At 35.6% G+C, this 13700-nt stretch overlaps 3 protein-coding genes across 14 annotated transcripts; 2 read left to right on the top strand and 1 right to left on the bottom strand.

The window, feature by feature from the left end:
• The first annotated feature begins 348 nt into the window (after positions 1-348).
• Positions 349-5317, top strand: LOC100878493 (protein phosphatase 1 regulatory subunit 14B). 7 transcript variants are annotated; one of them, XM_076540956.1, is made up of 6 exons: positions 391-500; positions 763-797; positions 1371-1588; positions 1661-1750; positions 1834-1875; positions 2122-5317. In XM_076540956.1, exons 3-6 carry the CDS (start codon positions 1382-1384, stop codon positions 2161-2163), a joined length of 381 nt encoding a protein of 126 aa, XP_076397071.1. In that variant the 5' UTR covers positions 391-500; positions 763-797; positions 1371-1381; the 3' UTR covers positions 2164-5317. The 7 variants fall into 7 exon arrangements, with proteins under 7 accessions (XP_003706445.1, XP_076397071.1, XP_076397070.1 ...); XM_076540955.1 differs by lacking the exon at positions 391-500 and adding an exon at positions 513-613 and having other exon boundaries at positions 2856-5317; XM_076540954.1 differs by lacking the exon at positions 391-500 and adding an exon at positions 515-613.
• A 205-nt stretch (positions 5318-5522) lies between these two features.
• Bap60 (Brahma-associated protein 60) lies at positions 5523-10832 on the bottom strand. 6 transcript variants are annotated; one of them, XM_076540941.1, is made up of 8 exons: positions 10709-10832; positions 10575-10657; positions 7934-8065; positions 7689-7864; positions 7034-7391; positions 6777-6974; positions 6436-6694; positions 5523-6322 (listed from the first exon to the last, which is right to left on the bottom strand). In XM_076540941.1, exons 3-8 carry the CDS (start codon positions 8045-8047, stop codon positions 5916-5918), a joined length of 1512 nt encoding a protein of 503 aa, XP_076397056.1. In that variant the 5' UTR covers positions 8048-8065; positions 10575-10657; positions 10709-10832; the 3' UTR covers positions 5523-5915. The 6 variants fall into 6 exon arrangements, with proteins under 6 accessions (XP_076397056.1, XP_012147987.2, XP_003706444.2 ...); XM_012292597.2 differs by lacking the exons at positions 10575-10657; positions 10709-10832 and adding an exon at positions 8673-8824; XM_003706396.3 differs by lacking the exons at positions 10575-10657; positions 10709-10832 and adding an exon at positions 8673-8824 and having other exon boundaries at positions 7046-7391.
• Positions 10833-10856: 24 nt separating this feature from the next.
• Positions 10857-12502, top strand: Mp20 (muscle-specific protein 20 transgelin). The gene is made up of 4 exons (XM_003706395.3): positions 10857-11016; positions 11188-11399; positions 11497-11617; positions 12203-12502. The coding sequence occupies exons 1-4, from the start codon at positions 10987-10989 to the stop codon at positions 12392-12394; spliced, it is 555 nt and encodes a 184-aa protein (XP_003706443.1). The 5' UTR covers positions 10857-10986; the 3' UTR covers positions 12395-12502.
• The last annotated feature ends 1198 nt before the right edge of the window (positions 12503-13700 follow it).

The raw sequence follows: 13700 nt of genomic DNA, 5'->3' as shown, positions 1-13700 counted from the left end.
ATAGGGCCAAAGGAATGATGATGTAAGGTACACATAATCAAGCAATGTCCTGTAAATTACATTCGATTTTCAACAAGTTTCTAGAGCTACCAAGTTCTCAGATCCTTCAACTACATAAGAGCGAAGGAGCTCAACTAAAGAATCTAAAAAAATAGATCTCTGTATATATAGTCTCGGCGTCACAAAAGCTGCAATGCAATTGCGCGTTGCCCTGGTTACCAAACATTCTTAACCAATTAGAGCCAACATGCGCAGAACAAATAAAAACTTGTCGTCTACTGCGTTTGTTCTTCCATTGAACGAATAATAACTGATTTCTGTCAGTATTTGCTGTATCTAAAAATGGGAACATTTCTTGCCGTGCTTGGTAAGCATGGCTAGTAGAAAAATGCTATATAATTATCTGCTAACTTCAAGAAAGTTTATTATTCGTTCAGTTTCTGGCAGTACGACAGTGTTACGGTTCGAATAGTGTACGTTGTGAAAAAAAAGCAGTGAGTGTAAGTAACGTCAAGTAATCGTACGAATGAACTTTGGAAATACTGTTTTTAGATTAATTAGCTCATTCTGTACCGAAATAACAAGTTTTATCTTTGTTTATGCTTCTGCTAACGCAAGTTCTTGATCTTTTATTAAAGCGCTGAGCAAAGGCTTTTCATATCGCTTTATTTACATGACCTGAAGCTACATTTTGTTTTCTTCTTTTAATTTGTTATATTGCATTTTATCAAAACGTAACGTTTTTTTATTTCAATGCTCCAGGTGTTTGCGCAGTTACGGCGTCGCGTCTCACCGAGGTTACATTTGCATTCAATAGCGTTTCAGTTAATAAAATTGAGGTTCCATTGTTTATTGTAGCATGGGAGAAGCGGTTGGCATGTGCGTGATTCTTTCGCATCATTAAGAACGGTCTCACACACAACAAGCTTGAGTGTTGCAATTATTTCCTTCAATTAATCTGATTTAGTTTGTCAATGATCGATCATGCGATTAATCCGCTCAAACAGATTCTATAATTAATTCTTACATAGTGAATGGAATTTCACCGACTAACAGAAAATCAGGAAGTTTCGTAATTTTCATGCTTCTATTAAATTATCTTTTTATCAGTCGTGCTATATCATAATACTTAATCCTTTTCTCGGTCGATTTTATATAACCATTACAGAAATCTTATTATATTCAGGGAAAAAGAATTATGTCAGTATAATTTTTATTTTATCCAGTACATTGATATTGTATAAAAATATTTCATTATTTCTTGTAATACATCTGTATATCATTTTATAAACATTGTTTTAATTGTCTCATTAATTTAATAATTTTAATTTTCTTTTTTTTATTACTTAAATATATTTTTGAAAAATTAGGTAGTTTTATAATGGAAGGAGGTGGTGTACTTACGGCAGAGCGCAGTCCAGCACGTGCGAATCTGCATGTGGCTTTTAGTGAAAAAGGAGAAGTAAAGGAACGCAGAGAGAAATTTCTGACAGCCAAATATGGGTCCCATCAAATGTCCCTTATTCGTAAAAGGCTTGCAGTAGAAATGTGGTTATTTGATGAACTAGAAAAATTATATGAATCAGTTGTAAGTTACAGATGAAATTTTTTTCCAAAGATAAATTTTTTACAGTTTCAAATATCAACATTTAATTTACAGAATGAAAGTGGTAAAAATCGAGAAGTTGAAATTGACATTGATGAACTTCTTGATATGGATAGTGACGAGCATAGACGAAGATTTTTACAAGTATGTATGAGCATATACAAGTAACTGAACATCGGTCAATATGTTAATAACTTCATGAATTATTATTTTGTTTTATCTTATAGGACTTACTGGTTGATACAAAGAAACCACCACATGATATAAATGTAAGTGTGTAGAAACATGTGTCTTGTTACTTGTTGCTTTAATATTCCTTTTCTTACAATTTACTCAAATACTTTGTGACTAATTTATTAATTCAGAACAGTAGAAGGTATTGGTACATTACTATATTATTGGAATTGGTATTGGAAGCATAGTAGAAGGGTTTGATGTAGTGTTTCAGGAGTAGCTTTTGTACAAGTTAGTAACTGTAACTAACATGTATTTATATGTTTCTTTCTATGTTTCAGAAATTCATTAATGATTTACTTGAAAAAGCTAAAACACTTTGAAGAACTTTCATGTTCTTTTATGATATTTACATGTTTGCAAGGACTTTTTTGAAGCATTAACAAATTTGCTCAGATTTGGAACGAGTCAAAGACATATTTCAAGCCTTATCGAGTTGCGCAGACGTGACTCAAATGCCAATTTATCATTACTTGGATTGAACTTAAAACGGGGAAAACATCAAATTATTCTAGCGTATATTATTTCATATTGAAATCGTAAACATTAGTATCTGACTTATCTCAGTACAATGGCTAACTTTGTTAGTTATTTATGTGCGCATCGCATATCAAAGTAATAAACCTCACAGTACACAAACTGCCTTGCTGTACGATCCATCCAGTGTGATGTATAGTAGAAAAGTTTGTTCTACGCTCTAATTTTGTATGCCTTCTATACTCCATCGTTCATAGTAATATTTATGTTGTTAAGGAATTATTAATTAACAATACTTCCCAACGCTGTAACTATACCAAATGATTTCTATACATATCCTACGTTTATTGAATTATCCCAACAAATTGGGTTAAAATGATTAATATCTTTATGTTTTAGCGTAATGAATTAATACAATTTTATTTATGTTAGAAGGTACTTTAAGGGAGTAATTTGCAAAATGTCGCATCAAATGCTTGTACGAATTAAAAAAAAAATAATTCTATTTGATATTATAATAAAAGCGTGTATGTTTCAGATGATATTATCACTGGCATAGTAGTAGTTAAAACGTGGAAATGACACCTATCGTTGCTTCGGTACCGAATCAGTATTTGAGAAAATTGTTGTTAAGCAGAATTTTAGTCTGACGTAAGTGTTTCTTGATTAAATTTGATAATAATGATTGATTAAATTTCAACGCTTTTGTTAAGTCGTTAGAAAAAAAAATAAAACACAAAAACATTCCTAAATTTAGAAAAATAGATTTTACGGTGTATTAACATTTTTTAATAACTTTGTTACTTATATAATCATGTTGTTAATTTCAAGATTTTAAATTCATATTTATACGTGTTATACTTGTTTAAATTATTAAGGAGGAAAGATCTATCATTTTAATTGATCTTTGATTCGTATATTTGTCGTGAAAAAAGAACATGCAAGTACTCTGTTTTAATAGACTCATTTTGATAAACTGTAAACATAATATATATTATTCATGTGATGTATAGTACAAATGAATGATTATGTTATGAGAAAATCACCGTCGCGACAGAGCGCAATTATAGGTGACATTTATACGCTTTGTAGACAGTCATTTAACATACGAGCTATTGTGTAAAATGTATCAATAGTAATGTAAAAAAGGAAGGCTTCGAACCCGAAACTTCCAGATACTTGGATCTCTTGCACCGGATGTATCTCTCATAATTACTTAAACATTGTACCAAAAGACTGCACAAAATGGAATTTTACCTTCCTCTTAAAAACTAGATGCGTACAGAAATCACAACGGCAAACAAGATGATGAGATAGACATATTTATCAAGGATCGAATACATAATATTGGATGTTGAATGAAGCAAGAAGTTTAGCAGATGCACTGGCATAGAAAGTTTTGTGTTTTTTACGCTGGATTAAATGTAAAGCAATACCCACAATGTGATCACTTGAGCTACGCATTCATGGGAAAGGAAACAGAAAAGAAACTGTTACGAGGCTCTACAACTCTCCTGTATTGCAAAGAGCAATATGACCATTGTAGCGTTTTCACTCCCCAGTTAAAATTGTGGAAGACAACAGCAAAAAGAGTTTCATCCAAGCAAGGACTAGTGAAATGAATCATGATTATTTATGAGATATTAGGGTGTACAGAGATTCACCTGCCACTCATCGTTTGGCAACATGTGATCTTTGTGGACTTTCGTCATGGGCATAGAACAATGTGTTTAGACTTTCTACCTTTAAAAACTTCCATACGATGTAGGTGAATAATGTCGTCTAATTAAAAAGCATTGAACTCGTCTTGTCACCCGTATACATACATACATATACATATATATATATATTTAAAACTTTATACGACGGAATATATGTGAATGTGTAATTAAGATTAGGAATAAATCTATATACAATAAACCTTGATCTCATTAAGTGCAATCGTTGACGTGTTTGTTCTACTAGTTGAACCGGGGGTCATGACATTTGATGGGTGACTATAGCGAACGAATACGTCAGAATTCAATCAGAGTTTATTGTATTAGAAACGATACAATCAATTGGTGCACTTGTGATTTAGTGTTGTAAAACAGTATGCGATCTTGCGATAGAATTATGTTTCATCGAATCGAAATTGTGAAGTTTTGAAATTTTATCGCCGAAAAACAAACGATAATGTAAATCCTTTACTTTTTTTATTTCTGCATTGCGCGATAAATAGAACTATGATCAAGTGCTTCTGCGTGTAAGGGTGCGTTCAAACTGAACGAGCAAGAGCATTTTTTCGTGCGAAAGTTTATCGAGCGAATGTTCGTGAACTTTAAACTAAGCGTTCGATGCGATGAATTGAATTACGTCGATTTGAGTCGTGTCAAATTTTATTACGTTAAATTGGATTACATCGAAACCGATTATAACTAATTGTATCGTGTAGAGTGTTGGATTAACAGGCATTCTTGTTAGAGCATTCGCTCGCCTAATTTGAATGCACCCTAATGCTTGTGTCGGTATGCGATGTTTCGCAATGCATCGTTTCGGCTTGGTGTTTCTAAAAAAAGAAAAGCGTAGGAATTCATGTGTAATTGGAATGATGTATCTCTAGATTATTTTCTCAAGTGATTCGTTTACAGAAAATGAGAAGTATTCGATATCTCTAGGTGGAAATGTAATTCTAAATGGCACTGGAATTTCCCATCCACGTGTGAATGTTTATCTGGAATGTTTAATGTTGTAACATTGAATCAAATTAATCTACGATAGTGTTAAGTAATGGAAACGAGCACTTTTACACAGGATAAAAAATCGAACTTCCATATTCATCGCGTGATTCGCGAGAAAAAAAAGAAGGAAATAGACGTTTTAAAATCCCTGTACCCTATGTTTTAAATTGGCGATAGTACCGTTTCTATGAGGAAACAATATTTTGCATCAACATGTACTGATTATGTAAGAGATTGTATTTACTTGCACAAAATAACAATTGGATAAAAGAAAAATTAATTATTCTCCCTTGTTTTATCCTCTTCTATCACAATTAATTTTTAAGATTTAACCTTAATTGATGAAATTTTACATACAGTATTAATAAATTATGCATTTATTGAAACATGATTACAAATAAAAAGTACATTACAAATTAACGCGTTTAAAATTCATTTTGATTTCCATCAGTCGGTAGAATAAAATCGATGTTTAAATACAATAATCTTACTGAAAATATTTATTCATCAATATGGGACCAGGTTTCACATTATTTCAACGAATTATATCAAAGGTTTATTCATTATATTATACAGTTATAGTGCATGTAGCGAATCGTGATACATATTTTCATAAAAAAGGCGGCATGAACAAAGATATATGATATAACTTGACGTAAATAAATTTGCTTCAAATCATCGGTCATGACACTATACATCTTGTTCTTTCGCTTCTCGACATTCGTAAAAATATGTCACCCTACCATCGTCTGCACTAAACGTCACAGAATACCAAGTCAAGCGTAAAACACGTTAATCGATCGATTTTGCAATTGAAGCAAAGAAAAGAATCGTATAAATACTTTACATTAGCAATGCTTCAAATCGTTACGGTTCTCTTATGAATTCCGGATGCCAAGTGCCTGTTCTAACTCTGCACGTTTCTGTTGAACCTTCGTGTAGAAGTACCTGCAAACAGCTTCTTGTGCCCAGGGTTGATAATAAAACTCTGCCCTACGTTCCTCTTCTGGATTACCAACAACGTCTATCATCGTTTTCAAGTCTCTCGTTTGGGATATAATCCATTTGTTAATAAATTGTTGAGGATCTTTGGCAAAACTTAGGAAAAATTCTCGGTTTGTTTTCAACTGATTGATCGTTTCGACTGTTTCGTGAATTTTGTTATCCAGACTTTGTATTTCCTGTTGACTCGCCGTTGAAAGTAGGAAGTTGTTCATTTGAGTTTTCAATGTGTCGTCGACTTCTACGTCTATATCATAACATGCAGTCTGTTTTGTTTCTGTACCTATGGCATAATAAAAAGGTTACATTATAAACGGCTCTTGTTCGACTTTTAACATTTAAAATGTTAAAGAATCGGGTTACCCCACAGCTTAAATTATCTATGGTTATATATACCTTCCACGCTAATAACATGGTTTATTACAATAGGGTCAGGCGGATGAAGTAGCGGATTCAGTCGTTGTGGTATCTCTGCAAATTTCATTCTTGAACAAGCAAATATTTGTTCCAAATACTTATCACAGTTTATGAATTCCCTTTCATGACTGTCCTGAAGTTTGTGTGTTTTAATATACTGCCACAGTGCGGAGATGATAACAGGTCGCGTTTGCGTGTGTACTCCTAAAAGTCGTGCTAATCTGGGGTCTAATTTAAACTGTAAAAGAAAAAGTGTGTTTTTAAGTCTGGATCCTTTATTCAAACTTTAGTTGGAAGTAATTGTTTGTAAACTGCATTACTTGTAACGGCTGGTAATCAAGGAGCAAAAGAATAGTGCATCGAACATTCTTGTCCCCAGGTCTTTTCACTTGGAAACCATCGGTTTCTTGCGTCGTCAATGTACGATGCCACTCAACCAAATGATTATCAGGTCCATATAAATCTTTATCCAATTCTATAACTAGACTTTTAAAGAATGAAGAAAATTTCCTTTTTACCTAGAAATTAAAATATTAATTCGATACTCTTAATCTCTGTGCAACATCCAGTTACGTACATTGCTTTTTACCTTATTAGGATCATTTTTTGTATCATCTAATAGACGACCTTCGACCCTAAGTTCCCAAGATGCAACAGAACCCTCTTCTCCTTCTCCAGCTTCTTTCGCTGGATAGAAGGTATTGGAAATAAATATTCGTAATTTTCTTTTCTGTTTCATGGGACGTTTCAGTGCTTCTTGTATGTCTAATCGTTTCCGCATTATCGTGGCGTCTAATTTTCTTTCAAATGCAAGTAAATCCATGTATGCTTGAGATTCTGGTACTAAATCACGTACTTTCTGTGGCAGTATCTTATCCGCCAATTTTTTCTTCTTCTTGGATGTGGAATGTGAAAAATCACTGTTCCAAAAATACCTAAATGAGTTTGTGTAAAAATCATAGATTCAAAAATCAATAAACCAATTTTGAAGCTTATGAAATGCAGTGAAGTTCCTGGTAAATTTGTAAATGGTATTTTAACATTTGTGCCATGATGAAAAAAAGTCAAAGGTAATTGAACGCAAAATCATAAGTATCAGTAAACTAGTTTCAAGAAGAAAGAATCTTTAATGCAGTCATAAAACGAATTATTGAACACAACAGATTAATGAGCATAATGATAAATACATGAATACAAAATTAAAGTACAACATGCACCACAGATAGACTTACGGCTTTTGTTGAGACATAGGTATACGTTGATCCGCGCTTCTCTTTCCAACTGGTGGGGTAGGCATTGGTCCTTGACGCAAATTCGAATATGGTTGATTCCCTCTGATTATACTAGCTGGACCAGGGCCTGTGTTTGCCATTTGGGGAGGCGGAGTAAACCCAGACCTTTGCTGCATCTGTATACAAATTTCATTTATAGACTCTGTTACCATATACACATTAATAACATCACACAATATACTCACAGGAAAATTTGGATTAGAATATTGGCGTAAATTTGGAGGTACAGATGATGCTGCGTATCTTTGAGGCGGTGGGCCATTATTCCCTGTATTTGGTACAGGAAACCTTTGCGCCATGTCTCTTTGGTGACTATCCTAACGATTGAAACCAACAAGCTCTTTATTTACATACATATTCGTGTTTTGTTTGTAGCTTAATACAGAAACCACTTCATGTAAAGTCATTCGTATTTCGTTGTACAGTAAGATCACATGAACCATTACTGAAGTATACAATCTTTTATTAAACACGTAAATTTATTTACACTTTCTTGTCTTACATAAAATTGTTTATTTATATGTACACAAATAACCGATAAAATATCTTTATAACAAATAATACACTTTACCTGACAAGTTAACTATGAGAAAACAAACACATAACCTTCAAAGGTGTACTTAATTATAACTCTACATAGGTTACAATTAATCACACTATTTTAAAAGTACATTGACAACGATTCATTGAATAATCAAATTCATAAAGCGAAGTAAATAAATGTACAAAGAAAACAGATATTAAAAACACTGTTTTCGGAGCTTCTCTCGGTTGTCCGTCAGATTCCAGTACATTTTTACATCACAACACAGTTGACTTAAAAGTGTTTCAGACAGTGAATTTCTGTGCTTCAATGCGAATCAGACTGCGAGGAAAACGAAGAAAGAGGAAAACGAGTTCGGCGAATAACGAAAAACCACCTACGTCTTCAAAGTTTTTGTCCACTTTCTGTGGAGGCTGCTGGAAAGCGGTAGATCACGCACGGATAATTTTTAGGTTCAGTCGTGCAGAGGGCGCTAATGTCGGTTGGAGTTTATGTGAATTTTCTTATTGGAGCATTTGGGTGTAATGTAGGCTTGCGATAAGGGTAGGTAAGGGGTAAATGTAGGAGGAAAATTTATTTACCGCTGGTTTTTGGTTTAGGAAAGTTGGGAGAGCCAGGGAGAGACGGGGAGAGCCAGGGAGAGTCAGAGTCGTCCAAATAGAGTTGGAAGGATCCAGCAAGATTTGGAAGAGTTTCCCATTTACAATAAAATACTGTTTTCGAAAACCTGCACAATTGTTTACGTGGATGCAAATATACATCGACACCTTGAATTCCTTCTAACATTAAATAAATGATTAATAGATGGTAATAATAGAATACCTTGAATGCCACCCCCGCGAGTTGCATTTTCATGAAACTAATTAATCACGAGATACAAGGATTTAATTTTGGACAGTTCATCTCTAAATCGTCTATAAATATACAAGACTAATTCCTCAGTCTAGAAAGTTTTATCAAATTTAAAAACAATGTGTTACCATCGCACGTGAATTTATCGGTAATAAAACTTTACCTACAAAGCGGTTTCTATGAGGAATCATGGGAACGATTGAAATAGCGAAAATCTCCGAATCAAGAAAAGTTTGCATTTCCACGCCGGAGAGGGGGAGGCATGCAGAACGCAACGATTATATTTAAACTTGACTCACCACTCAGCAATTTCGCCAAATGATCATTTTCCTGCATATCGAATTAAGAAACCGAGTTCTAAATAAATATTATCATGTCTCGGTAAACCCGTAGGGCGAAAGGCCCTATACAGAGGCGCCCTCTTCAAGCTTAATTTTTAAACCTTTTCCCGCCTTTTTGCTCTTCGAGTTCCACAAGAATTCAAAAAGTGGATCACGTAATAATAACTCGCTCCATATAGCGGCTGGTTTATTTAAAGAAAAAAACCATCGACTCTTTACGCAACTTCATTTTGTTTTTCCTTTTTATCAGAATATTTAGACCGCCGGATGCAGGCGACGGTTTCTGGAACGCTTATTACGACACAGCGGATGTAGCTGAAATTTAGTACAAATACTGTTTTTCTTTTTCTTGCTTTTTGGGACAGCTTTTTGGTTCTTATACATTTTGGTGGGTAAATTACTCAAAACTGAGTTAGGGTGCAATTTGAGTAATTTTGGGATTTTAAGTTAGGGTGCAACTTGAGTAATTTTGGGATTTTAAGTTAGGGTGCAACTTGAGTAATTTTGGGATTTTAAGTTAGGGTGCAACTTGAGTAATTTTGGGATTTTAAGTTAGGGTGCAACTTGAGTAATTTTAAAATTTTAAGTTAGGGTGCAACTTGAGTAATTTTAGAATTTTTAGTTAGGGTGCAACTTGAGTAATTTTGGGATTTTAAGTTAGGGTGCAATTTGAGCAATTTTGGAATTTTAACTACTTGCAGCTTTTTTGGGAGTAGTTTCTTTTTTGGTGGGTAAATGACTCAAAACTGAGTTAAGGTGCAACTTGAGTGATTTTGGAATTTTAGCTATTTCTCTCTTTAGGATCTTACAGCCCTAGATTTCTATATTCATAGATTTTTATATTAGTAGACATATGTATTTTTCGATTCATATTTGGATCCACAAATTGCTACAACTCCAGACTTTCAAATTCTTATACTTCCAGCTATTTACTCCCTAAAGATTCCTAATTCTCCACGTTTCTAATTCCTCCAGTTTATAATTTAAACAGAATGTTACCTCAGAGACATTTAAATTCTCATACTTCCACTATTTACTCCCCCATTCCTTCACTTCTCTACTTCTCCATAAAAGAGTTATGTCACTCACCCCACTTCATCCAGCGTCCACCCTGCAAATCCCTCAGACCACAAAGGATCCTCCCTCGGACCAGCATGTCCACAAAGATCCACCTACAATTTTCCTACAATTACACGGTGAATGATCGTCGTACCTCGACATACCTTGGCAGCCGTGATTTTGGAAATCCTACGTGTTCCTCTGTCCAAGTGAATAAGCTGCTAATATTAGACGACTGAAAAGCGTGGAAAGCGCGCACACATAGCCGGGATGTCGTCTTTTTTCGACTCTGTGAAACGTGTATACACACGGGTCCAATCGCATTGGACAGCTCCGACGGAAGCGTGGGCCGTGTTCCCGCCATCATGCTGGGGGTATAAGAGGGACCAAGCCTCGGACCAAGCACTTCAGTCCTCTGAACGAAACAACACAAGGTACAAGGATGGCTCTTGAACGTCAAGTGCGCGCCAAGGTAACGTGGAACACGAGGATCGTGCATTGTGATCATTGGAACATGGTGACTTGTGACATACTTGGTTTATCACATTGTTTGGTGACATCGTGATCTATTTGTGAAACTTGGAAAAGGGTTCCAATGATCTGGTTAGGTTCGATAGGCGTCTCATTGGATTTCTCGTTGCAGATCGCTGGAAAGCGTAACCCGGAACAGGAGAAGGAAGCCCAGGAATGGATCGAGACCATTCTTGGAAAGAAGTTCCCTCCTGGTGAACTTTTTGAGGACGTCATCAAGGACGGCCAGGTTCTGTGTCATCTGATGAACAAGATCTCCCCTGGATCGGTCCCTAAGATCAATACTACTGGTGGTCAATTCAAAATGATGGAGAACATCAACATGTAAGTAGTTACTGGGATCAGCTTCGTTCATTTCAAGCTTTATGCGCATTTAATTGGACGTGGATCTAGAACAGTTTGTAATCGGTCTTTGCTTTAGGTTCCAGAAAGCTCTGAAGGAGTACGGGGTGGACGACGTTGACGTGTTCCAAACGGTTGACCTATGGGAGAAGAAAGACATTGCGCAGGTGGTGGTGACCCTGTTCGCTTTGGGACGCACGGTACGTGAACTTAATTTGGGGTTTCGAGGTCTGGGCTGAAGGTTACATCTTGAGGAGACAGTATGATGCACATAGCATCAGCTTAATTTGGGGTTGTAAGGTCTGGGCTGAAGGTTACATCTTGGGGAGACAGTATCATGCACATAGCATCAGCTTAATTTGGGGTTGCAAGGTCTGGGCTGAAGGTTACATTTTGAGAAGACAGTATCATGCACATAGCATCAGCTTAATTCGGGGTTGCATGGTCTGGGCTGAAGGTTACACCTTGAGGAGACAGTGTCATGCACATAGCATCAGTACTAACTGATGTAGTCACTGTTTATTTGTGAAGTCTTTAACTCTTATTGGTCCAAACTAGCTACCTCCAGATGTGGGATCTCTTAAAGACCTCCTAAATATCTCCTAAAGACCTAGAGATCTAGTCTCTAACCTGAACTAGATCTAGGACCTAGTCTCTAACCTAGACCTAGGACCTAACCTAGCCTAGAACCTAGTCTCAGACCCAATCTAGATTGAAGGATCCCAAATTTCCTCATAAGCTCTTCACGAATTCAGCAGCCATGATGAATTTTCACTTATTTGCAGACATACAAGCACCCAGAATGGAAGGGACCCTACCTAGGCCCGAAACCCGCAGACGAATGCAAACGCGAGTTCACAGAAGAGCAATTGCGTGCCGGTGAATCGGTGATCGGTCTACAAGCTGGCTCCAACAAGGGCGCCACTCAATCCGGCCAGAGCATCGGTGCCACCCGCAAGATCCTCCTTGGAAAGTGAACCATCGATCCACTCCGTTAGACCCGAAAATTGTGTATTTTGTATGTACATGTATATACGTTATGTATTTATTTTGTATTTTCTAATTAAACCATCCATACACACATATATCGATTGTTTACGAAGTTGTCAGGACTTATCCTACATCCGGTCATGCTTTTTAGATATTTTTAGAAAATAAATCATTCTACAGGAAAAACAGGCTGTCTCGATTTTTGGCCCGGAACCTCGCTATTTTCCTGCGCTGGGGGCTTCGGGAATAGAATAGAATTTGGGGTGGAATTGCAATAGCGCTAACTGGGATTTATATAGCAGGGAAATATGAGGTTCTGTCATACAATGTAATTAATAGAGAAATTTTGATGTAAAGAAAATGTAACAGGGCTTGTGAGAATAAGGTTCCGTGTGAATGGACCCTGTTCTTAATTGATTCCATTAATTCAAGCCAATAATCTTGTCATCGTTTCAAAATACAAAATTTGATGAAAACAAGTGTACCGGTTATTCGAAACATGTCCTCATTAATTATTTGGACAAATGAGGCCGACATTCCTGAGTTTTCTAGAATCTTCCAAATGAAAATACTGTCTCGGCCAACGTTGGTTTTACAATATCTGGCGGTAATAGAAACATTCGTGTCCAGATTTTCTTTGATCTTTAAATACGCGGTTTTCTTGATTTATCGAAGTTGCGTTCTACAGATTAAGACTCAATTCCGAGGAATATTTCGTACAACAACCCGAGGAAATCATGGGGTTTGAACAACAAACTGCTGCATTGAGTTTTGCGACGATGGTTGAGGTTATGGTTACACGGGATATAATTAGATCCGGAGAAAACAGTGTAAATCCTTGCGAGAAGGTTATAATAGCCCACTGAAAATAGAGATCACATGTGTTATGGTAGAGTAAACGAAATTCATGCCATTTGAAACGTTTGGGTTTTGAACAAGGATTGGTCCTTCAAAGTTTCACGTTCAAACGTAATCATATGTTTATTTTAAATTAAAAATTGCAATAAACCTAATCATACGTTTGTTATTTAAAATAATTTCAAATTGCAATAAACGTAATCATACGTTTTCATTTAAAATTGCAAATTGCAGTAAACGTATAAATAAATCAGACTAAAATTATTCAAACGTTTCAATTCATAATTTTATTTACGTATTATTTCATTATTAATTTACTTCCTATATCATTAAAAAATTCTTCTTTGAAAGGGGCTCCCGAATGTCAGACGCCATTTTAGTACGGACCTGATTTCCCGAACGATGTTGTTAATGTTTCCTTTCTTGTGTCCTAAT

Source organism: Megachile rotundata, chromosome 16 (assembly GCF_050947335.1).
Source record: "Megachile rotundata isolate GNS110a chromosome 16, iyMegRotu1, whole genome shotgun sequence".
NCBI classification, from domain to species: Eukaryota; Metazoa; Arthropoda; class Insecta; order Hymenoptera; family Megachilidae; genus Megachile; species Megachile rotundata.
Note: the sequence above shows the minus strand (reverse complement) of the source record. Positions and strands in the feature narration are given on the sequence as shown.

Bases quoted from the DNA above. Each gene is read 5' to 3' on its own strand.
- Mp20 (XM_003706395.3), top strand. From the start codon at position 10,987: ATGGCTCTTGAACGTCAAGTGCGCGCCAAG. The intron at 11,400-11,496 runs GTAAGTAGTTAC...TCTTTGCTTTAG, and splicing joins ATGATGGAGAACATCAACAT to GTTCCAGAAAGCTCTGAAGG. The intron at 11,618-12,202 runs GTACGTGAACTT...ACTTATTTGCAG, and splicing joins TGTTCGCTTTGGGACGCACG to ACATACAAGCACCCAGAATG.
- LOC100878493 (XM_076540954.1), top strand. The intron at 798-1,370 runs GTTACATTTGCA...TTGAAAAATTAG, and splicing joins CGGCGTCGCGTCTCACCGAG to GTAGTTTTATAATGGAAGGA. The intron at 1,589-1,660 runs GTAAGTTACAGA...TTTAATTTACAG, and splicing joins AAAAATTATATGAATCAGTT to AATGAAAGTGGTAAAAATCG.
- Bap60 (XM_076540941.1), bottom strand. From the start codon at position 8,047: ATGGCGCAAAGGTTTCCTGTACCAAATACAGGGAATAATGGCCCACCG. The intron at 7,865-7,933 runs GTGAGTATATTG...ATTTGTATACAG, and splicing joins ATTCTAATCCAAATTTTCCT to ATGCAGCAAAGGTCTGGGTT. The intron at 6,695-6,776 runs GTAATGCAGTTT...TTTCTTTTACAG, and splicing joins TTGATTACCAGCCGTTACAA to TTTAAATTAGACCCCAGATT.